The sequence below is a fragment of the Lactuca sativa genome, chromosome 1 (genome assembly GCF_002870075.4).
Source record: "Lactuca sativa cultivar Salinas chromosome 1, Lsat_Salinas_v11, whole genome shotgun sequence".
NCBI lineage: Eukaryota > Viridiplantae > Streptophyta > Magnoliopsida > Asterales > Asteraceae > Lactuca > Lactuca sativa.
In genome coordinates, this window is record NC_056623.2 from 190,429,505 (window position 1) to 190,456,306 (window position 26,802).

Sequence of the window (26,802 nt, forward strand, 5' to 3'; positions counted from 1 at the left end):
AAACATTTGTAGTTGACATTTTTAATGTGTATTAATAGACTCTTTTAATGTATTATTAGACATTGTTCATTAGTAATGTATATGATACCTTTTTAACGTATCAGACCTTGTTTTTTTACGAGACAATTTTATTGTAATGTTATTAGTTTTGTGGTTGAATTTCAATATTATTATATGTTTAATGTAATGGGTTTTTTCAATATTTTGGACAAAAAAAGTCAAACATACTTCCATTGTTAATATGTAGCAATTCTGTCTGTATGCAGTCACTAAAAGTGTCGTTAGAAATACATCGGTACAAATTTCCCACGAGTAAAAAAAGGTACGGCCTGAATTCCGTCGGGAAAGGCCATTACCTACGGATTCTTCTGTCGGTAAATCAAGATTTTTGAGTACCTAATGGCCCATATCTTCTTCTTCCCAAAGATCACTTAATTCTCTCTCTAGATGTTTCATGAATTCACTTCGATGGCTCTTAAAGAATCAAATAACTCCCAACAGCGAGATTCATGTGGGTTTGTTGAACTTTCTTATATATAATATAGAGATATAGGTATAATTTTATTTATTAAGTAATTTATTAAATTGTGAACTTATCATATCCAGGTCATCCTAAAATTTAGTTTAAGGTGAACTTGCATCATACCCAAGTCCCTCCAAAATCTCGTTTTTTTAATAGATATAAAACTTTATAAAGGGGACAAAATCAGGTTGTTTTTATTTAGAGGGGGCTACAAACTGTGCTTTGGCCTTTGTGCAATTACAATTCAATAATTTCCTATATATCCTTTTTCCAATTCTTTATTTTTGTTATACAGTGGTTCTCTTTTCTAATTTGAATGTGAAGAAATCAATGAGATCGATGGGAGAATCTGAGGTAGTGTTGTTGGGGTGGCCACTAAGCATGTTTGGTGCAAGGGTTAAAATTGCTTTGGCTGAAAAGGGTGTCAAGTACGAGTACAAAGAAGAAGTCTTCCTACACAACAAAAGCCCTCTTCTTCTCAAGTGCAACCCGATTCATAAAAAAATCCCAGTTTTGATTCACAAGGGAAGATCTGTATGTGAATCCAAAATCATAGTCGAGTACATTGATGAGTTGTGGAAGGGTGAATCACCATTGTTGCCTTCAGATCCTTATCTCAGATCTCAAGCCAGGTTTTGGGCTGACTATATTGATAAGGTATGATATGTATATTTGTCTTCTTTAATATCTTGCCACAAATAATTTGTTTTGTTATAATGATGTAATATTAATTTATAAAGGTATAGTAATTAAAAAAGAAAAATAACACATTTCTAATCTAAAAAGGTAATAGAAGGATCGTTTTGAAAAAACTATATAAGTTACGAAAAGAGAATATAGTTGAAATATATTTTTGATGTAAAAACGATTCAACACATCATAGATGAAATAATCATTTCTTTGCATTATCTATTTTATTGTTTTTAATGTAAAAAATGCGTCATAAGTTGAGATTATCTAAAGCATAACGCTTATACATACTTTGTGAACATTGATATTTGATAGGTTATATATACCGTTGCGATTGGGCCCAAAAGGCGAAGAGATGCAAAAAGCAAGGCATGAATGCTTGGGGTACCTCAATGTGTTAGAAGGGGAGCTTGGGGATAAGCCTTATTTTTTGGGTAATGCCTTTGGTTATGTTGATATTGCACTGATGTCTTACTACAACCATTTCTTTACATATGAGACTCTTGGGGGCTTCAGTCTTAAGATCGACAATCCAAAGTTGTTAGCTTGGGCTACAAGATGCATGAAAAGGGAGAGTGTTTCCAAGAGTCTTCCAGATCCACAGAAGATTTATGATTATACAATTGTATACCGAAAGAACATTGGCGTAGAAGACTAGTTTGGATTAAATTAGGTTGTTTGTTTTATGTTATTAGGAAATCAATCCGTATCTTGTGGGATGCTTCTCATTAATTACGTTGAAGAATTCAATCCATTTCTCGTGGAATGTTTCTTAATGACAACTTGATAAGTAATTAATGATTTATTTTGTGATCTGGAAAGTGTAATTTTTTAATATTTGTGTGTTATTTTTCCAAGAACTATTTTCATGAACGATGTGTTATTTTTTTTTTACCAAAGTATTTGATGCAGCGTACGTGACTAATTGAAAGAATAAGTAAGAACAAACTATCGTTGATTCAATTGAATGCCGATAACTCACAAATAGCAGGGAAAAAACCAACCCCTAATTTTATTCACAAAAAGAAAATCAAGTATCTGTGTACAAAAGACGTCAACTAGAGTTTTAAAAACAAAACTCAAACACCAAATTAAAGAAATAACAACCAAGGTCCCTCAAGTTTGAGACAACTACTAAAAAAATACCAAAACAATAAATTGAGACTTTATCTCAACAAAGGCAGCAACGCAACAACTTAAAAGATGTGAAAATTCTTTGAATGTTCAACTTTCTTCATGTAATTTAAGGCTATTTGATCTGCATCATTCTCGCCAGGGTAGGGAAGATTCGACCCCGAATCTGAAGCCACATCATCTTCAGATGAGGAATTACCGACAAAAGGAACGAGGTGCTTCACATTAAACACATCAGAAGTATGAACATGGCTCAGCAGTTGAAGGCGATATGCATTAGGATTGATCTTTTCCACAATTTCGACAAGGCCGATCTTCTTAGCAGCAAGCTTACTATACTCATGAGCAGGAAAACAATCCTTAGTTAGAATCGCCCAAACAAAATCACCAACCTCGAATTCGACAGCGCGACGTTTCTGGTCAGCATGCGCCTTATATTTCACAGTGCTAGCAGTAAGGTTAGCGTGCGTTTGTTGGTGAATTTGGTTCAGTTGATCGACAAAATCCACGACAGTAGTATGTGGTCGCACTTTACTTGGAAAAGCGAGCAAGTCGAGAGGACCCCGTGGTGTTAAGCCGTACACCACATGAAAAGGGCTAAAACCTGTGCTGTGATTAACAGCATGATTATGGGCAAACTCAGCCTGTGGCAACTTCAAATCCCATGATTTAGGTTGATCCCCCACTAGACTACGTAACAGATTGCCTAGAGAGCGATTCACAACTTTAGTTTGGCCGTCCGTTTGGGGGTGATAAGCACTACTAATATTTTAATTGGGTGTTGACCATGCGCCATAAACTCCTCCAAAAGTGACTCACAAAGTGAGTATCACGGTCGGAAACTATAGAGGCAGGAAGACCATGAAGACGATATACATCACGAAAATAAAGTTGGGCGACAAGAACAACATCAGTCGTACGCTTACATGGAATGAAGTGAGCAATCTTGGAAAAACGATCCACCACCACATAAATAGAGTCGTTCCCACGCTGGGTTCGAGGAAGACCAAGAACAAAATCCATACTAACATCAGACCAGGGTTGTGTAGGAATAGGAAGAGGCATATACATCCCAACATTACTCGCGACACCCTTTGCTAGCTGGCAAGTACGACATCGGGCAACAATTTTGCCAATTTCGTTACGCATGGAAGGCCAATAATATGATCGTGCAATCAACTGAAACGTACGATCCTGCCCAACATGACCTTCATTATGTAGCTCCTGTATAATTTTCGCACGTAGACTACAATCTGGAATGCATAGTTGAACCCCGCGAAAAAGAAAACCATTCTCCAGTAAGAAGTCGGTAGTATTACCTTGCTGAAGTTTGATAATAACATGAGAGAAAAAGGGATCATCCGCATACAGGTCCACAAATGAATCAAATCCAGGCACATGAACACACATCTCTATGAGTAAACTGTGACGACGACTCAGAGCATCGGCGATACGATTAGAAACGACCGCCTTATGCTTGATAACAAAAGTGAATTGTTGCAAATAAGAAAGCCAGGAAGCATGTCGATGAGAGAATTTATCTTGGCTTCCAAGGTGTTTGAGTGAGTCATGATCAGTATAAAGAACAAACTTGCGTTGAAAAAGGTAATGACGCCAATGTTTCACGGCTTGAACAACCGCGTAAAATTCCATATCATATGTGCTAAAATGAAGCTTAGCACCCGAAAGCTTCTCACTAAAAAAAAGCAACAGGTCGTCCCGACTGGCTAAGAACTGCACCAATACCAGTTTTTGAGGCATCACAATGAAGCTCAAATGGTTGCGAAAAATCCGGAAGCACGAGAATAGGGGCGGAGGTCAAACGATGTTTAATTTCATTAAAAGCGTCTTCAGCTTCATCAGACCAGCGAAATAAAGTTCCCTTCATGCAATCAGTAATTGGGGCCATAATGCCACTAAAGTGTGGAATAAAACGTCGATAAAAAGATGCTAAACCATGGAAACTGTGCACTTCCGTGATAGAATTAGGGCGTGGCCAGTTTTTGACGGCAACAACTTTACTAGGGTCAACTCGAAGTCCATCTCTGGAGACCACGTAGCCTAAAAATTGAATCGAATCAGTTAGAAAAACACATTTTGCAGCAGCAGCATAGAATTTGTCCTTACGAAGGACCAACAAAACATCTCTCAAGTGTTCAAGGTGTATAGTAGGATTGATACTATAAATCAAAATATCATCGAAATAAACTACAACAAATTTTCCAATGAAAGGGCGTAACGCCTGATTCATGATGCGCATAAATGTGCTAGGAGCATTAGAGAGACCAAATGGCATTACCATCCACTCGTATAAGCCTTCACCAGTTTTAAATTCAGTTTTCCATTCATCTCCCATGCGGATACGAATCTGATGGTATCCGCTCTTCAAATCCAGTTTACTAAACACACAAGCACCACTTAATTGATCTAACAAGTCATCCAGTCGAGGAATAGGAAACCGATAACGAATTGTGATCTTGTTAATAGCACGACTATCCACACACATACGCCAAGTGCCATCTTTCTTTGGAGTAAGTAGGGTTGGTACAACGCAAGGACTAAGACTTTCACAAATATGACCCTTAGCAAGCAAGTCCTCTACCTGTCTACGCAATTCTTCATGTTCTATTGGGCTCATACGATAATGGGGACGGTTTGGTAGTGGAGCACCCGTCACCAAATCAATTTGATGTTGAATATCACGCAATGGTGGTAAAACCGAGGGTAATAATTTAGGAAATACATCAGAAAATTCATGTAGTAATGACTGAATCTCTGGAGCTGGGACAACAGAACTAGCCGTAGTCACTGGGGCACAAAATAAAACAAAGACTATACCAGATGCTTCCATGGCTGCTTGAAAAGGAACTCTAGACAACAGAGTAGTTGGTGGAGCAACACTTACCGAAGAACCCACACGAGGTTTAGTCGGAACTAACACAATTTTCTTGCCACGACACATGAATGAGTAAGTATTGGAACGACCGTCATGTATAACAGACTGGTCATATTGCCAAGGGCGCCCCAGTAGGAGATGACAAGCATCCATCGAAACGACATCACAATAGATATTATCACTATAAGTCGAACCAATAGAAAAACTCACCATGACATGTTTGGAAACGGTAACATCAATACCTTTACTGAGACAAGCAAGCTTATACGGCTTGGGGTGAGTTTCCAAAGTAAGCCCCAATTTTGAAACCGCAAGCTCCGAAATCACATTCTCACAACTACCTGCATCAATTATAAAGGTGCAGACTTTCCCACCAATAGTACAAGTTGACTGGAATAAATTGTAGCGTAACCACTCTGTTTGATCGGGTGTACGTGGGGTGAGGAAAATACGTCGTAACATCAAGAGCGGACCGATATCGCCTGCAACATATTCCTCATGGACATCCTCATCACCTGGGTAATCATCATATATGGGTTTATCATCAAGATGATCCGGATCAACCGCAACAGTGTCATTGGTAAAGAGTCCATGTGTAGCAACGGGTGCTTTGCGGTAGTCGGCTTGTCGGTGACCAGACTCACCACAACTAAAGCAACGCATACCACTTCCTGGATGTCCTTGTGAAGGACGTTGAACTGGTGGGGGTGGGGCTTGTTCAATATATTTTCGACCAGGAGTGGAAGAACCAGTAGTAGCACCTGTTGAACTAGAGGGTTGACGAAAGTTCACATTTGCACGTCTTGCTAACTGTTTTTCTGCTTGTGAAGCACGTTGATGTGCTTCTGCAACGGTTAATGGGTCAAACATGTTCAAAGTATCTTGTAATTGTAGACGTAAGCCGCCAATATAACGAGAAACCAATTGAACTGGTGATTCGTTAAGGTCAGTACGAGCGAGCAATTGGTAAAAGTCGGTGGTGTAATCATCAACTGAGCGAGGGCCCTGACGGAGGTTTTGAAATCGTTGATACAATTCTCGCTCAAAATTATAAGGTAAAAACGCAGCACGGATATGTTTCTTGAATTTCTCCCAACTTGAAATCTTGTCCTTACCAGAACGCATGCGAGTTTGTTTCAATTGTTGCCACCAAGCTTGCGCATGGCCACGTAGACGGGTCGTGACTAACGGGACACGACGGTCATCCGGGACTTCTTTAAAGTCCATAATTTCTTCAACCTACGATAACCAGTCAACGAACTCATCACCTTTGAGACCACCATCGAAATCAGGAATATCCACCCGGAAGCCACGTTCCCAGTGACGATCACGTCGTTCAGGGGAAGGGTTTCGATGAAACCAAGGATTTTTTGCTATAACAGTGTCGTCATCTTGCTCCTGGTTTAGTGCATCAAGTCGTTGAGTCAGAAGTTCGACCTGTCGTCGGAGATCTGCATTAACCCTACGTAAATCAGCATCATCCATGGTTGTCGCAGCGTTACCGTTCCTTGGTCTGCGAGGCGGCATAACACAAGATCGGTCTGGAAACTGATACCACTCTGATGCAGCGTACGTGACTAATTGAAAGAATAAGTAAGAACAAACTATCGTTGATTCAATTGAATGCCGATAACTCACAAATATTAGGGAAAAAACCAACCCCTAATTTTATTCACCAAAAGAAAATCAAGTATCTGTGTACAAAAGACGTCAATGAGAGTTTTAAAAGCAAAACTCAAACACCAAATTAAAGAAATAACAACCAAGGTCCCTCAAGTTTGAGACAACTACTAAAAAAATACCAAAACAATAAATTGAGACTTTATCTCAACATAGGCAGCAACACAAAAACTTAAAAGATGTGAAAATTCTTTGGATGTTCAACTTTCTTCATGTAATTTAAGGCTATTTGATCTGCATCAGTATTGTGGTGGTTTACTTGAATGATTTTTGTTTGTAATGTGATTTATCTTACTTAATAGTTTATACTTGCTTGTGAAATTAAGTATGATGACATCTTTCTCATTGGAAAATACATGCATATTGGAAGAATGGCAGGGGCGGATACAACTACAAATTTTGAGATTAGAATTTTGTTGTGATATATACTAGAACTAATCATCCAATGGATATAGTTTTAGAGTCATATATTGGTTTATTTTAAAGACACTAGTAGAATTTGTCTCCTTTTTAGCATTAAAAAATTGTTTTGTCGAAAAACCAATGAAAAAACGAGGTGTAAATCTTACTCTTAGAAAGTATACAAAAACGTCCCAACATAATCTGAATGATAAGAACCAGATTGTTTTCATGAACTTACAAAAAAACCTAACTACATAATTCCTATACTACTATCAACCTAAACTATACTCAAGAAGGATGAACAGTACAGAAAATTAGAAAGAAAAGTTCTAAACATAACAATCTATCTGAAACCCTGAAAAATGGAGAAAACCCTTATTCCTCGAGAGAGAAAACAACTCTCAAAACTAATGTGTGTGAAAAATGAGCTATCTTCCATGCTCCACAAACCAGATGTAAGGAATATATACATCAGGTACACCCGACTAGCAAGATCTGCGCGTTGACCCGACTATAGCACACCAATTTAATCCGCAGTCCACAAGAACCAACATTGTTACAGAAAATACCCTGCAAAGATAAAAAAAACATCAAAACAACTCCAAATATATCTACACAACCCTCACAAGATCCAAAAAGTGTTAAGTTTGAAGACGACAAGTGAATATTTCAACCTCCCCCCCCCCCCCCCCCCCCCCCCCCCAACAAAGTTAACACTTAAAAAATTAAGTTGAGAAAGGATCAATTAAGCCAATTTTATTAACCAAAAAAATCATGTGGTGAACTAACCAAGGATTTAGTCAAAATATATGCATTTTGGTTTGAAGAGTCAATTTTCACAATTCTTAATATACCACTCCAATCATTTTCTTTAACAAAATGTAAAACAACCTCAAAATGTTTTGTTTTTTTCATGAAATATAGGATTTTAGGCTAATTTGATTGCATAATCATTAATACAAAAAACATTAACTAGAAGAAATTTTTTTAACTTTCAATCAAACAAAATTTTTAAAATCGACATAATCTCACATGTTATTGACACAAGAGCACAATATTCAGACTCGATCGAGGACTGAGACATAGTGGATTGCTTTTTGCTCTTCCAAGAAACTAAACAAATAGCCAGACTCACAAAATATCCAATAACAGACCTTCTAGAGACTAGGCATTTAGCCCGGTTAGCATCCACATACCCAACAAGACTAAAATTAGACGACTTTGTTATTGAAATTCCTTTACCAGGATTACTTTTCAGATACCATATAACTCTGAAAGCAATGTCTAAATGTGACTTACGAGGTTTGTGCATAAACTGACTAAGGATCTGAACAGAGTAAGACATGACGAGTAACAGTAAGACAAATCAACTTACCTATTAACTTTTGAAATTTTGTAATTCTAACAAATCATCTTTATGATTATCAAAGATACGAAAAGGAACAAAATTAACTTCAAGTGGAGTTTTAGTTGGTTTACACCCAAGCATTCCAAACTCATGTAACAATTCAAGACAATATTTGCTTTGATTAAGACAAACTCCATGATCAATATAGGCCTTTAATGACGCGCGAACCATGACACGCAGTGATTTACGATACGCAAAAGCGTGTATCCTTAAAATAACGTCATCTCTTCTAAAATTTAAAGGATTTAGGATACGCTTTTTTGGGTGCCCCTAAAATTAGTGTCAAAAAAAAAAAAAACACGGAGGGCACTCAGCATAAAAGGCGTGTCGTCTAAACATGTCGTTTTATAAAATTTTCATCAAAGGCGCGCATTCTCCATTTTTAATAGCTAAGGGGGAAATCAAACGCAAAAAAATTAGAAAACCTTGCCCCGGCGATTTAGGGTTCATTCCATCCTTCTCTATGTTACGGCTGCTTCTGTCTCCACTCTTCATCTCCCAACTACGATTTGTCTAATCGGAAAAATAGAGAAATATTATAGCAACTTCCACCCTCCAATTCTCTCAAATTTCTTTAAAAGTATTAGAATCACCAATTTTCTGCAACCCCTTCTTCTTCTTCGCCTTAGTGCCACACCACTGGAACAAGTGACGCAAGGTCATCCATAAATGGCTCCAAAGCAAACTCCACCATCCCCTTCTTCAATTTCTCTCAACTTAGGGTTCATGAAAGCTCTTGAAGTCTCCTAAAAGACTGCAAAGTGATTTAGGGTTTGTTTTATCCTATACATATCTCTATTACGATTGAACCCTAATTTCAAACACTAGCGTCTCTTTTTATTCTTGCGACTTCGTTCTCATTCCTTATTGCCTAATCGATGAATTTCCACCATGAATATAAGTGACAAATAAGTTGGTTATCAACCTCCAACCTGATGACTGGTAAATAAAAACTTTTTCCATAAATCTTCATCTCCGGTGGCGCAAGTTCCGAGGCCTCAAGCATCCTCTCCGGTGGCCGGAACGCCTCAGTCGACAGTCTCTCCCTTCACCTCTGGCTCCCTTATTTGGTTCCACTCCGTTTCCCTAAGTTTTACATATCTCTCTAGAAATCATTTGCATTGTAAGTATCATTCGTATTCTATCTCCTTTTCATATCCCTCAAGCAACATCCTAATACTTGTTTTATATAAAAATCTTTTGATTCCTTTCTATCGTTGTTACAGTGAAGTACTAAAGACTTTGCTTCCTTGTGATGTCATAAATCATGTATATATATATATATATATATATATATATATATATATATATATATGTTTATATCTCATGATACAGGTTACATTTGCTAACTTTCTGGATGAATTCAGTTCCATTCATGATTATTAAACCCTAATTCAGTTTGCTCCAGATGACACACCTGCTGCTGTGAATGATTTTCTTGAATATTGGAAGCCATAAGCACTCGTGCTAGTAGAAAGTGAACTATGGTCGGTCAAGAAAATACCTCAATTGCCCTTGGTAGGTTTTACAAAATTTTGGTTTCTTTTGAATCCTTCATGGGGTGATTTAGTCTTTTTTCTGTGTAAAAATGATAGGAAGTATCGTGGCATTGCTTCATGCATTCTTCAGTCTTCTTCCACACGAATGGCTGGAGAAAACACATATCCTTGTTTTTTAATTAAATTTCCAGATTTTGGAACTGCTTTTGCTAATGATGGTGGATGTGTTTGGGAAGAATAGTCAGCAACCATTAATTCCTGTTGAACCATCATATATAACTGATCTTATAGACTTCCTGTAAGAATACACTTATTTAATCAGATAGTCAAATGAGTAACTTTATATACTATCTTATCTGTGTAACAAATTTATAAAACTCTGATTTTATTTATTTTTTTATAATTTTGATTACAGTCAGCATGTGGTGCATTATGAAGGGGATGGGGGACCTGTACAGATGAATTCTAAACCAGAAGCAGATGTGTTGGGTTTAGGTGGGTTGAGAGGCTTACTGAGTACCTTGGATCTTCAACTGGTTGGAAGCTTTGTATAATATAATGAAAAGTTTAAAGAACAACTTAGAAAGGAAAATGAACTCTCTGGCTTGTGCTTCACCAAATTGACTCTGCAATCACAAATTCCAACAGTTAAAATTTCCAAAACAAAATTGGAATCAGGAAAGAATGAATTAATGAAATTATAGAAGTTAGATACCTTCAACTTGATGATTTCTGTCTCTTTAACCCATTTGCCTTCTTCCACAAACTGAAGATTTTTCTGTAACGAAGGTATATTATGAAATAATCTAGTTGTTTCTTTTTGTTTCCATCTTTAATTTCTTATCAAAACTTATCATTTTGGGATTAGCCAGGATTGCTATTTCAATACGGAGCTAAGCTTGATGCTTTCCTTGAGTTTCTCATTTGGAGGGACATGGACTCTCTACATTTGGTGGGAAATATATTTGGACTCGTCTACAGGCTTTTTTTGCTTTTCGTCGAGGTGGTGATTCTAATCAAGTATATTTTATTCCATGTTTATATTTCTGTAATTGCAATCCTCTTTATTTTGATGGTTTTGCTAATTGGAATATGTTAGTGGCTTAGTGCTACTGGAACTTATTTATAACTATCTTTTGAAACAAACTTATTATTATTATTATTATTATTATTATTATTATTATTATTATTGTTGTTGTTGTTGTTGTTGTTGTTGTTGTTGTTGTTGTTATTATTATTATTATTTGTGATTGAGGGATTATTAGCATAACGTCTAACTTCTATCTTGTGATTAGGCAGAATCAGATTTGCAAACAGCCATTAACCTCATCAACCACATTAAAACAGTGCTAAAAATTATAAAACTAGCTCCAAAGGTCAATCCATGTAATTATGTCACTCAGTGGTTTAAGGTGATTCAAGTATGCTCTCAAGAACTCAAACATGCCACATGGATTTGGAATCAATCATTACAAAAGAACATCAATCATCAAGTACTCACTCAATAACAAGGTACTTTTTGCTTTTTGCTTTTTGTTATGATGAAATTTATGATTGTGTTAATTGTTGTAAGTTATAAGTTATAACACAATCTCAAATTTAATCTTTTTGTTTCAGGTAAACAGTTTGTGAATGCCATTGGAGAGATTTATAGAGTGGTGGTGATATTAGGAGCAACAGTCAAGTTTTACAAACTATGGATTCTGTTAAATGTTGTAAATTTAGAGGGGCTGTATGTTCTTTTAGCAATTGTAAATGAAGAGGAATCCAGAACTAGGTATATCTCGTTGATGTTGCTATGTGTGTCCGTTTCTATTCTGTATGTGCTCCAACGTTGAAATTTTATCATGAGATTTTGTAAGCTGTTAGCAGTTCATTTTTTTTTGTTTCTTTTATCCATTACAGCTTATTTCTTCCACCCAAGAAGCAGCGCCTTGGATGGGGGGAAGGCCTTGCCAAGTATGAGAAAAAGAAGGTTGACCCTGAAGATATTCTTGATAAAGAGGCTGCAGCTAGAAATGGTATGGTTGATGGTGTTACTGGCTCTGAACCTTTGCTTACTAGTCCTTCTAGTTTGACTGATAAAAGCCCCAGTGTCAATGGTTATTCAGAATGTGCATCTCCTGCTACTCCTTACTCGTATGCCTGCACTTCCTCTCTAGGTAATTTATATACTTTGATTTGTTAACTTTAAGTGCCTTTTGTCAATTTTCTAAAACTTGGGTTGACCCGGCCTGCACTTCCTCTCCAGGTAATTTATAAAAGCCCCAGTGTCAATGGTGATCATATCAGCTGATACTTTGTGTTGTTTGAAACAGAGTTTTCTGATATAACATTTGAAGAATTCAGCAAACAGAAACCCGGAGCTACACAAAACAGTTCTGCTACCCAAAAGGGCAACCACAAACTCACTGATGTTGTCCTTCCTCTCATAGTATGATCTTACCTAATCTTTCATGTTTCATTTCACAAACAAGATTCATTTTCATTATCATATATATATATATATATATATATATATATATATATATATATATATATATATATATATATATATATATATATATTGCAGCAAGATTGGAGGAAAACAGGAATTGTAAGCCCAGTCAAGAACCAAGGATCCTGTGGATCTTGTTGGACATTCAGGTAATTATCATCATCATCATCAAAAAATCTCCATAAGATAAAAAAAAAACAGAAATGGGTTCTTGGTTCATGATTTGATGATGTATGCAGTACTACTGGAGCTCTTGATTCAGTCAACATCACCATGGTAATATTAATACCAATAATGATAACAACAATTAGTTATGAATTTATGAATGTGTAGATTACTAAATGATTGTTTGTATATAAGGAGCTGAGGATGAATTAAAGCATGCAGTGGGTGTTGTTCGTTCAGTGAGTGTGGCGTTTCAGGTGATTAATGGGTTTCATCAGTACACAGGAGGAGTTTTCACTAGCGATGTTTGTGGGAATGATCCAATGGTGAGAGAGATACATGTTTATTTAATATTCTTGATAGTATTTGTTTTGATTGTTTTTATGATTAGAAGATTTATGATTATTGATATTAAATGTAACAAGATTTCGAACATGAATGACCATGGATTCTCTTGCAGTCTTGTAATACATCCATTTGTTTCCATGTCTGCTACTAAACAGGTGATATTTGACTTCCGGTTTTGTGCACTTTTGGCTGTTGTAGGCTCATTAGCTGGCTCCTTGCTATGCTTTCTTGATGTAATAATTCTCTATACACTCATTTATTTTAGTAAATTTATCTGTAATTCTGTTTTTTGTGTTTCTATTGTTATGTTTGGATGAATCAAAGTGTCCGTAACTCTTTGGTTTTGCCTTTTTACCTGGTTTACTAATTTCCATCCCCTAAAAAGTGATCAAAATGTTGTGTTTTTATGGTTGTTTGCATAAAAGACAATATTTGACCATTTTTTTCGGAAGAAAAACCTAATATCTTTCTTTTTACTGGATGTAAACTTGTAAATTGGGTAAAAAGGCAAAAACGAAAAGTTAGGTTAGTCTTTTGGTTTATAGATTGTAAAACTTCTCTTAGGACTTATCCGAAAAATGGTAAAAAAATGTGTCTTTTATGCAATTAACCATTTTGAAAAAACATGTGTATGTATAAAATATAAATTTTAGGATTTTTTTTAACATGAGGACTTTGATGGCAGTGTTACCCGTGTAAAAGAGTTAGAAAACATGCTACAAATATTGTTCTTCGCAAAAAACGGTCACTTAGAAGACGGAAGAGCAAACTTCATGCAGGAAAACATGTTGGTTTCTTGAAAGGTGAGTATCTTCTTCAGACATCCTTTAAGTAAAAAAGAAGCATTCATTTATAATCCAATAGATGCCTTTGTACAAATTGTTAGATGCTTGATTTTGATATCTGAACAGCGATGTTGATGATGAATGAACAAAAAACAATGGAAGAGGCTGCAAAGGCGTATATGAAAGTGCATGAAACGCAAGAAGATGTAAGGAGCTCAGAAATGGCAGCCATTATTAAACGACAAGAAGCTCAAGCTCTTATGGAGACTGCAGAAGCTCGAGCAGCAACCACTGGGTTTTCTTGTTGAGTGGGCCAATAGATCATTCTTTTTCCTGGTTAACAGAGGGAAGTATATTGTTGTAGAGCATATTATTTTATATAATTCTATGTTTTTGATGATGAAACCACACAACGGGTTTTGGTTTCTGCCAAAATATGGAAAAAAATAAATAAGATGCAGGTTTTTTGAAGGGTGCATAAACAGGATGGTTTTGGAAGCTGGGGAATTATTTTGTTTATGTTAAGGAAATGAATAGTTTGTGTTTTATTTTTAGGTTTACATTGAAGTCTAAAATTATTTTTAAATTTTGCATTGGGTTTATATGCTGGTTTCTCATTAGTTTTTAGCGTGCACAGAGTCGTTCTAGAGTGGATGCAGGTCATATGTTAACGGAGAAAAGGATAAGATGGATTTTGTTATTTGATTTGCCATTCGATTTGATCTTCCTTTTTTGAGTTCTTGGTTGAAGCCTCAATCCATCTTCAAAACTTTAACAATTGGTTTGGATGATAAGAAAATTGATTTCATCGCCTTTTTCCAGGTTAAAACCTCATTTTTTGGCTTCATCTTCAGACTTCCGTTTCGGGCTTGAAACCTAAAAATTGATTTCATCTCCTTTCTTTACTAGGTTTAAGAATCTTCATTTTATGTTGGATGAATAAGCAATAAAGAAGACATGATTTTTCATTGGCAATCACCCATTCCAGTGCCGTCAATCGACAAGTTGTTGACCATAAGGGGTAGCAGAGTGGCGATAAGGGGGATAAGACATGATTAAGTTTAGGTTTGTATTATTTTCAAGTAAAGGTATTTAAAATTTCGCTTATATTTTTAAAATCTGAATGCAGGGTGGATTCGTGGAAAGGATCCATCAAGAGTTGTACACTATGAATATTGGGAAGCAATCGATAGCACATTTGGTCTGCAAGGAGGGTTTATTTGGGATTGGGTTGACCAGGTTGAAACTCATCTCTTAAGTTTTATAAAATTGTAAATGTGGTGCAAGGGTAGTTCTAAATATTTGCATCTGGTTTCAGGGGTTACGTACTCAAGGAAAATGCAAATGGTAGCAAATACTGGGCATATGGAGGTGACTTTGGAGTTACACCAAATGACTTAAATTTCTGCTTAAATGGTCTTATATGGCCTGATCGGATTCCTCATCCTGCTCTAAATGGTGATTACTATAATTTTTTTGCTTAGTATTTAGGTTTTTGTTTAGTTATTTCCAACAAAAATGTTTCCAGTTGTGCTTTCTATATACCAAATGTTAACCTTGGTCTTTGCGTTTTTTGTTCATAGATTACAAACACCAATTTCTTTCAAACAATAGAACATCTAGAGTTTAATTGGGTGATTGAAGGTGATGGGTGTAAACTTGATTCTAGAACTCTCAGTCTACCAACATTAGAGTTTAATTGGGTGATTAAAGGTGATTTTGGTTCTTGAAACGAGACTCAAGATATCATATTTTGGCATGGATATAAACTTTGGAGGAAACGAGACTCAAGCAAAAGTATAGAGAGTTGTTGGCACATAGTAAGCTAGATGATGCAATTGTATATAAATGAGTTCATTTTTTTATAACATTTACTCACTTTTGGAATAATTATTTGTATTTGACATATTAGTGAAATTAATTATCTTTGTTATTTATGGTATTTTATTTTGTATTATGAGATTTGTAATGTACTATTTAATTTGAAAATTAGTAAATCTATAAATAATATTTTTTTTAAACATTTTAAATTATGATACGTAAAAATGTGTGTCGTCTTCATTTATGACATGGCCTTTCTTGACAGGGGCTTTCATGAAACGCATTGCGTGTCATTAACACGCGTGTCGTAAGGTTACGACACACGAATGCGTGTCGTCTTCCTTTATGACAGGGCCTTCCTTGATACGCATTGCGTGTCGTAAACGCGTATCGTAATTGCGTGTCGTAAATGAGCGTCGTAAATGCGCGTCGTCTCTCTTTATAACAGGGCCTTCTTTGACGCGCATTTGCGTGTCGTCTGAGCCTTTTACGACGCGCAATAAGCGTCGTAAAAGGCTGTTTTTCTAGTAGTCGGTGGGTAATATTTGAACAAAACATATAGTTTGTTGGTGTTTTTTGAACATACCAAACATAGATGGTATTTTTTGAACACACCAAACTTGGATGGTGTTTTTTGAATGAGTTTGAAACATAGTTACCACATTGAGTTATTTCCTCTTGTTTTTTTCTTTTACTTATTTTTTACTGGTAATTGTCGGTTATCACAATGTCAAATTTGAACAAAGAATATACTTTGTTGGTGTTTTTTATACAAATGCTTTACTTGGATGGTGTTTCTTGGACACACCAAACTTGAATGATATTTTTTGAATGATTTTGAAACATAGTTACCCATATAAGTCATTTTCTTTTCATCTATCTACATATTCAAGCCTTATATTATTATTATTATTATTATTATTATTATTATTATTATTATTATTATTATTATTGTTGTTGTTATTGTTGTTGTTTAAGTTAATAAAATATAATCAACTCATGTTCATTCTTTCTTTCTATCATTTTTTAAATATATATGAACCATATTTTTTCACTATCTTTTAGTTAACAGCCAACCACATTTATTCAATGGTGTAAATAGATGGATATTCAGTCCCATATTTTCATAACAACACCATTCAACCATTTATAAGCCAAAACAACAACAATGACAAACATCTGTACATATCACACACAAAATGATACATTATTCATCACGACACTATTATCTTCAAAAAAAAGCGTGCAATAATATTAACTCCCAAATAACATTTCTAGATCTGATAACTCATACATAAAAATAGAGTAAATAAACTTTTAGAAGTCACAATGTGCATTTCAATATCTAAACACTAACAAAAACATTAAAGTAATAAGCTTTGAATTTTATAGCAAACGTATAGTAACAATATAAAATCTGTCTCCATCTTTCCATTTCAAGATCTAGAAAAAAATCTAAAACTATAAGATCTCATGTATGAACAATTCAACCCAAAACAAATAATATGATTCTTGGTCCTTATTTTTTCTACCAAACAAAAAATACAATCTCTTATCTAGCTGATATATCTATAGAAAAAAACTGAAAGATGTCATTAACTTTCGTACTTACTAAGAGATTAGTGCTTTAGTGGGGAGTGGGTAGTTTCCTAGAAAATTATAAGAAATATATGGTGTCAAATCTGATATGTGACGGTGAAGATGAAGCTGCAAAGACATTTGTGGCAGACTGATATTACCAAAGAGATGATGGTAGATACAGATCTGTCATCTAAAACCAGAGTGAGTGGGATGAGGATAAATAATATTACCAAAGACATTTTTGTGGGTGCGTTTGTTTATCTTAGGAAGTTCATTGTGGTGGAAACGATGATTAGTGATGAAATATGTTGACGCTTGGTCAGGAATTTGGAGGTAAGTTGTAACTACTAAATGGTGGTGCATTGGTGGTGGAAATAGGATGGGGGAGAAGGAAGATGATGTTTGTGGAGTTTGTCGTCGGAGATGTGGCAGTGCAGGGAGGTGACAACGGTAATAACATATAGTAGTAAATATAGGGTTTTCATTGTTTAGAGAGAACGGAGAAAAGAGGCTGAGAAAGATATTTTAAATGCGGCAAAAACATGAGAACGATATTTTATACTCGTGTATGTGTATGTAATATTTTAGGGTTTCTTCAACCATAATATTTGATTGGTGAATACCTATTCACATGGATCATCAAGTTTTTAATTTATACCATCCAAACATAATTAAATGGTTAAGTTCTTCTTGTTTTTAAGACTTTGGTCTTAAAAATTATGTACATCATAATTATATATATATATATATATATATATATATATATATATATATATATATATATATATATATATATATATATATATATATATATATATATATATATATGCTGCAGCTGTTTAGTCTATCTCTTCTGTTACAGAGGGTCATAGAGGTGGTCCACATACTTCAAGCATTTTCGCTTCAAAAAAACAAACGACACCTAAGTGTAGACCCGATGTTTAGAATCATGGGTTTAACTTCTTGATCATAAATACTTTGGATTCTCATTTGTTATTCACTTATTTGGTTGTGATTAATTGTGCTTCTATAATCATTTTGAAAACACACATCAAACACCATGTTAACCGATAATGGGAAAGTATATAGTTCAACTTGGATTCTCATTTGTTATTTCGCTACATACTTTTTTGGGTTAAATGCAATATACAATAAGTTTTTCATATACATGTATATCATAACATCCTATATTCATTTCATCTTTACTTATAGTGTTGTTCTTTAAAAAATGTTCTCAGGCTATAATAAACAAATAAATGAAAGTACATTGTTATATTTGTATTTTTTTTTTTGTGATATTGTGGTGTCTTGACAAGAACAATTGGTGGCCTTTAAGTCAGAACTCAAATTGAAGAACATTTGTTGGCATTTATTGATTCAACTTACCTAGTAATTTCCCAAGTAGGGATGTCAAAAAGTCTCGTGGGACCCCATTCCCGTAGGGGCCCCTTCATGTTTGGGGGAATTTTTTTGAAAAAATCGAGGGGCGGAGACGGGTGTAGAGGCAAGGTTAACCCCTGTTTTAATTTCAGGGGCGGGGGTAGGCAATCCCGTCTTGAAACCCCCATGGGGACCTCGTTAAAAATTACACATATATTTACATATATTAATTACATAAATATAATAAACAATTACATGATTTTGAGCTTCCAAAATTCATCAAAAAACATGTTTTTAAGTTGTTAGTATAATGTTTTTAAGATGTCATAATTTTTTTATTTTTAAAATGTAAAAATCTACTATAAATAATTATTTGTTATCTAAAAAATAGTTTCTTTTAGCCTAAATAATAACTTATTTTAGTCCAAAAAAGACAACCCAAAATCAATCGGGGGCGGGGAACGGGGGCAGGGGCGGGGTAATAAAGGGGATTCGGGGGCGGAAGCACGGGTAGGAAGACTGAACATTTTAGAGGCGGAGGCGTGAACGGGGGAACGGGGAAATTTCGGAGGCGGGGGCGGGGAATGCACTCTCTGTCCCATTTGCCCCCGTGGACATCCCTATTGCCGAGTAATCCACCAAATAATTTTTTGTTTTATGTTTTTAAGCACTTGATTAAACATTTGTAGTTGACATTTTTAATGTATATTATTAGACTCTTTTAATGTATTATTAGACAATGTTCATTAGTACTGTATATGATACTTTTTTAATCGTATGAGAGACAGTTTTATTGTAATGCTATTAGTTTTGTGGTTGAATTCAATATTATTATAGGTTTAATGTAGACCTGCCAATTCGTGTATTCGTGTCATGAAAACGTGTCAGCCACGAATTTGACACAATACGATTACTCGATGAGAAATAAGTTTTATCTCAATTTTTAAGATGTATTCGTGTCGTGTCGTGTCTCTCACAGATTCGTGTCTGAAATTGTCAGGTCTAGTTTAATGTAATGTGTTTTTTCAATATTTTGGACAAAAAAAGTCAAACATACTTCCATCGTTAATCTGTAGCAATTATGTTGGTATGTCGTCACTAAAAGTGTCGTTAGAAATCAGTCGGTGAAAATTACCCACGAGTAAAAAAAGGTACGGCTTGAATTCTGTCGGAAATCTGTCGGGAAAGGCATGGGTTCTTCTGTCGTTAAATCACGGTTTTATAGTAGTGAATAGCCCATATCTTCTTCTTCCCAAAGATCAATTCTCTCTCTAGATGTTTGATGAATTCACTTTGATGGCTCTTGTAGAATTAAATAACTCCCCAACAACGAGATTCACGTGGGTTTGTTTAACTTTCTTATTTTATAATAGAGATATAGATATAATCGTTTTTATCAAATAATTTATTAAATTGTGAACTTATCATGTCCAGGTCATCCTAAAATTTAGTTTAAGGTGAACTTGCATCATACCCAAGTCCTTCCAAAATCTATAGCTTTTTTAATAAATATAAAACTTTATAAAGTGGACAAAATCAGGTTGTTTTTAATTAGAGGGGGCTTTTGGCATTTGTGCAGCAATGACACTTAACTAATGCCTATATATCCTTTTTCCATATCTTGATTTTGGTTATACAGGTCTCTTTTCTAATTTGAATGTGAAGAAATCAATGAGATCTATGGGAGAATCTGAGGTAGTGTTGTTGGGGTGGCCACTAAGCATGTTTAGTGCAAGGGTTAAAGTTGCTTTGGCTGACACTACAACAAACCGGACCTATAGGGACGACAATTGTCGCCTTACAGGTTCAAAAAGTCGTCCCTATAGGTGTCTGGGGCGATATGTCGTCCCTATAGCTCTCGTCTCCATAGCCCCATCGCAATAGATCTTTAATGTCGTCACTAAAAAACTCGTCGCAATAGCACACCTATAGAGACGACATATCGTCTCTAAAGGGTTCGTCGCTATACTTTTCCCCATCACCATAGATAAACCTATAGAGACGACATGTCTTCTCTATAGATAAAACTATACACATGACATATATCTCCTATAGAGACGATTTGTCGTCCCTATACATTCACCTGTAGAGACGACATGTCGTCTCTAAAGGTATGCCCACATGTTTTCAGCTACACCCTGCTCTTTTTTCTGTGTATTTTATCAGTTTTAACAATCTCAAAAATAGCTAAAGCAGTGTATTTACAAAACAGCTAAATCAATAAATTCAATTGCAACAAATAATGCTAAATGATTTTATTACATGTTTTAAAGCAATACAAATTAAAGGAAGATTCCCAAACATTACATGTTTTATAACTGTACTAATTTAGATCTACCAAACTTTGTATCAAATTCTTCACTTATCAGCACTCCTAATTTCTGATCAGCTTCCTGCAAGTGAACATTTGGAAAATATTGCAACAATTACATAATTTCTTGTTTGGAATTACCATGATCAAAATGAATGGTGATAAGCACCTAAAGATCAATACAAATTTCAATATTATACCTTTTTTCTGCATCCTACACATAATAATATAAAAAAACACAAACCAAAATGAGGGATATAACATGAAAAAAAAAAAAAAAAGAACAGAACCTTGGTTTTACAGCAAGCAGATCTTTGGTTGATGAAATTCTGACTGGTCAAGCCAAGATTTGACTACTTCAGCCAAAGCCTTAGTGTCACCCACATTTCCTAAAACCAAGAAAATATTCCAAATTTGTTTATCGTAAATATATATGTTTTTTAGTGTTTTTGTTTCATGATATATGTAATGAGGGTGCTTTGGTATTTTAATAAAAAAAAGGACGAGCAAAATTAAATTCCTTCGACGCTCCCCTGGGAATGGTGAAATCAATCAAATAGGAAATTCGAAGGAATTGAATTGTGTCCATTTGTAAACAAAACACAGAGTGGAATGGAATCACCAATTCCAATTCCATAAACCAAACATACCTGGAAAAACAATGTAGGGAACACCTGGATGCCTGCTTTCAGGGCCCAACTATTCCACCCTACAAAAAAAAAGAACTTTGTTAATATTACTTATTATCCTTTTCATCCTCAATCACTCCTTCCATAATTCCATTACATGTATTAGATTGTTTAACAAATGCTTTCTTGCATTTAGCCCTACTAAAAATTCTTAAGGTACTCTCTCTTCTGCTGACTTCATTGCAAGTTTATCAACAGAAACCATTGTGTGTGCGTGTGTATTCGTGTATGTATCCTCTCAATCACCTCAATGCTTCTCATATTATGATCACATTGCAACTTGAGTTCTTTAACCTTTTATTTTAGGAAAATCAGTACTGATAATTTATTTAATGTGAAAAAAGAAAACTAAAACTTTACATGGAGAATGAACATTAATTCGTGTAAAAACTACTGGACCTGTTTTGTGGTCTTTGGGACATATGAGCCCACAACAATGAGTCCACCACTTTTTCCTTCACTGATTCCAAGATCATTTTCCCTTCAATTCTGCCTGATAGTGAAAGCACAAATCAACTAAAATACATATTTTTTCCAACAAAAAAAGAAACATAATGAGTTTTTATGTACCTGACCCTTACCAGCTGCAAATACAGCCATGTCTCTGTCACCAGCTGAATTAACTATACACGTGGAGCCCTTTTTATGAAGCAAAAACATCACATTCGATACCAAATTATAGCAAAGCCATTCAAATACATATCAATATTCACTCTATGATTAGTAGAGAGTATAATATCTCAGTAAGAAGTTGAAAGCACATTGCTGTAACTGAGTATAGATTTCAAAGTTCAAAAAAATGGAAGTACAATGTTGTAAAGTTGTAATACAAAGAAATTAAAGTGGGATGTTATCTAGCACAACAAAATAGCTCTGTGCATTTATCCCTTCATTAATATAATGTAGAACGTTCTTGTTGGCTAAGTGAAGTTTTTAGATTAAACAAGTTACATAAATTAATGTTTTTAGTTTATTTGGCTTTAAAATGTCACAAATTGGAAATCCATTTTGATCAATTGATGTTACTAATTCTCACTCAATGCTATTGAAATAAAAAAAGGAAATAAGTTACTCTGATTAGTCATAATAGTTGTAATAAGATTGATAAATAAAGATTCAACATAACTTATATGATTACATTACCTGAAAGAACTGAACCAGCATGCCCGAGAGCTTCATCTGTACCTGATACCATAATCTATACAATGTATTTACAAAATTGAGTGGATTATGTGCTAAATGATTTTATTACATGCTTTAAAACGGTACAAATTTGAGGAAGATTCCCAAACATCGATCAGTAAAATAAACAGATCAGTGACATACCTTTATGATTTTCGAAATTGGATGTTGTTGGAGAGTGGAGAAGCAGTTGTTGTCACAGGGGAATTAAAGCATCACTGATAGTGAAGGTGGTTGTGCTGAGGAGTCGGGCTGGTAAAATGGACGTCGATTTCGTATCCGGAAAGCAACACATCTTCGATCAAAGAAGAGAGAAGATTGAAGAGGGGACTGCGATCACGAATTACTGAAGGAGATCGCTGGTACCAATGCTGGCAATGACAGTTGGTGCTGCTAAGGAGGCCGGAAGTGAAGGTGATCGTCCCATGTGCCATGTGGTGTTTGACATATACCAATCGCCGATCGAGAGAGAAGAAAATGTGAAAACAGTTGCGATTGAATGAGAGAGGGGGATGATGTATTCTCGATTTAGGGAGTAGAATCCTATGGGACGACCTATCGTCTCCAAACCCTTAGATAAAACGACGTCCCGCGAAAAATCCCACCTAACTTGTAGACCCGCCAACTATCTATAACCTATTGCAACAACAGGTCGTCTCTACAAATTAGCGAGTCAAAAAATGTTGGTCAACTCTATAGAGACGACGTGTCGTCTCTATAGATGATGTATAGAAACGCCTTCTGTCGTCCCTACAGCTATCGTCCCTATAGATGCTTATTCTTGTAGTGTGAAAAGGGTGTCAAGTACGAGTACAAAGAAGAAGTCTTCCTACACCAGAAAAGCCCTCTTCTTCTCAAGTTCAACCCGATTCATAAAAAAGTTCCAGTTTTGATTCACAAGGGAAGACCTGTATGCGAATCAAAAATCATTGTCGAGTACATTGATGAGTCGTGAAAGGGTAAATCACCATTGTTGCCTTCAGATCCTTATCTAAGATCTCAAGCCAAGTTTTGGGCTGATTATATTGATAAGGTATGTATGTATATTTGCCTTCTTCAATATCTTGCCAGTTGCCACAAACAAAGAAAGAAAAAACATATATATGCTCGTTAACTCTTGTAAAACATTAGTAAATTGGTATTCCACACCATTATCATTATATGTGATTGTATAGAAAATCTTACTAAGATAATCTCCGACCATAAAACCATTTTCTGAGTGAACATGGTATGTCCAACTCATTATGGATATATGGCTATGTTTGTGCACTATATTCAGTATACCTTACACCATTTTTACACTAACCGACTATTTGTCAAGATCATTTTTACTCTAAAAAGTACATATATTCCATGAGCATGTTATCTCCGACCATTAGACAGTTTTTTTTTTAATGATTATTATTTTTTTACAGCAAAAAGTATATACATTCCCCAAATTAATTATACACAAATAATTTGTTTTGTTATAATGATGCAATATTAATTTATAAAGTCATAGACTTATAGTAACTAAAAAATAAATATAACACATTTCTAAAAAGGTAATAGAAGGATCGTTTTGAAAGAACTATATAAGTTAAGAAAAGAGAATATAGTTGAAATATATTTTTGGTGTACAAACGATGTAACAGATCATAGATGAATTAATCATTTCTTTGCATTATCTATTTTATTGTTTTTGATGTGAAAAATATGTTATAGGTTGAGATTTTCTAAAGCATAAAGCTTATACATACTTTGTGAACATTAATATTTGATAGGTTATATATACCGTTGCGATGAAATTCAATTCGGGCCCAAAAGGCGAAGAGATGCAAAAAGCAAGGCATGAATGCTTGGGGTACCTCAATGTGTTAGAAGGGGAGCTTGGGGAGAAACCATATTTTATGGGTGATGCCTTTGGTTATGTTGATATTGCACTGATGTCTTACTACAACCATTTCTTTACATATGAGACTCTTGGGGGCTTCAGTCTTAAGATCAACAGTCCAAAGTTGTTTGCTTGGGCTACAAGATGCATGAAAAGGGAGAGTGTTTCCAAGAGTCTTCCGGATCCACAGAAGATTTATGATTATACAATTGTATACCGAAAGAACATTGGCGTAGAAGACTAGTTCGGATTAAATTAGGTTGTTTGTTTTATGTTATTAGGAAATCAATCCGTATCTTGTGGGTTGCTTATCATTAAGACCGAATGGTATACATTGCACGAGATGGTCTAGGTGGCCACGAACCACGACCGTGCACACCACCCTGGTGGTTCGTGGTGGCTCGTGGTCGTGGCCTTCCGTGCTCTGGACAACGATCCTAAATGCCCAATAGCCTTCATTTCTTGCATTAAATATCCTTTTACCTTTCTTCCCCTTCTAACGGCTATTTTGCAATTCTTCAATATTTACCTATAAATATTACCACTCATCTTCTTATTTTTCATCCAATTCTTCTCCCTTTAGATATATTTTTGTTATTTGATCCTTTAAAAACCATGCCTCCTAAAAATAAGAAATGGTCAGAAGAGGAAGAAGAGAAACTAGCACAAGCATAGGTGACAGTTTCGGAAGAAGACATTGGTCAAACTTCCGGTTCTTTTTGGAGAAATGTTGAAAGTGTTTTCCATGGTTTAATGGGTTGTGCAATTCGAAATGTTGATGAAATATGCTTGAAGTGGCACGATATGAAGGTCAAATGTTCTGAGTTCAATGGAATTTACAACTTTGTTATAAACAACGTTCATGAAGCCGATATCGATCCGGTTAATGTGGCCATGGAACAATATGAAAACACAAATCATCAACGTTTTAGACATGTTAAAGCTTGACAAAAATTGAAGAATTCCCCAAAAATGGAATAACCTTTCTTAAAAAAACACAAATTAGAAGTTTGGTATTTTTAGCTTTTTAATTATTAATGTTATTTTTATTGTTTTTTTTATTTTACTTAATGTAATTTTTAGTTTTAACGTTGTGTTTTCTTTTCGTTTTAATTAATGTAGTTTTTAATTAATGTAATTTAGTATTTTAAATTAATGAAAATTAGTATTTAAAAAAACAATTATATGAATTTTTGAATTAAATTTAATTAAAAAAATGAGGTGGAGTGGTGTGTTAGTGGTAAGTATCCCATGTCAGTGGTAGGGGAATGTGGTGCTGATGTGGCACCCACCACATATGTGGTATGTGGTGGGTATAACGGATGGTCTAATTATGTTGAAGAATTCAATCCATATCTTGTGGATTGTTTCTTAATGACAACTTGACAAGTAATTAATGATTCATTTTGTGATCTGGAAAGGCTTCATTTATCCATACCCTTTTTTTGGTTAACCATACCCTTTAATCATTGTTTTTAATAATTAGCTTATGATTGCATTTATAATTATAAGTGTGTAATGATTAATCTTTCTTAAAATCTAATATTAATTGCTATTTACATCTTTTTATGTTATTAAAAGATGAATTAAATGTAGTTACAAAGTTATAATAGGTAGTTATGGAAAACTAATTGGATTGATAATCATTTACGGTTTTCATATATTAAAATCATTTTGTAAATAAATTTTGTAAATTTTTAACATATAAACTCATTGCAATCCGTCATCCAAAATAATAGTTAGCTTAAAAAATAATATAAATATTAATAACATAAAAACGTACATGTATTTCTTGTTTTAAAATGAGAAAGTAAAATGTAATTATTGTGAATAGTCTCATTAGTAAAATTAATTGGATTGTTAACCGTCCATTTTCAATAGCATTTGAACAAATTTTAATTAATTTATTATGTTAAAAACCAACATATATTTTTTGTT

At 34.8% G+C, this 26,802-nt stretch overlaps 1 protein-coding gene across 1 annotated transcript; it reads left to right on the forward strand.

Moving 5' to 3' along the window:
• Positions 1 to 717: 717 nt before the first annotated feature.
• Positions 718 to 25,351, forward strand: LOC111890337 (probable glutathione S-transferase). Its single transcript, XM_023886467.3, has 2 exons — positions 718 to 1,180; positions 24,755 to 25,351. Exons 1-2 carry the CDS (start codon positions 854 to 856, stop codon positions 25,106 to 25,108), a joined length of 681 nt encoding a protein of 226 aa, XP_023742235.1. The 5' UTR covers positions 718 to 853; the 3' UTR covers positions 25,109 to 25,351.
• The last annotated feature ends 1,451 nt before the right edge of the window (positions 25,352 to 26,802 follow it).

Coding starts and splice junctions, on each gene's coding strand:
- LOC111890337 (XM_023886467.3), top strand. CDS start 854: ATGAGATCGATGGGAGAATCTGAGGTAGTGTTGTTGGGGTGGCCACTA. Junction 1,181..24,754: donor GGGCTGACTATATTGATAAG/GTATGATATGTA, acceptor AATATTTGATAG/GTTATATATACCGTTGCGAT.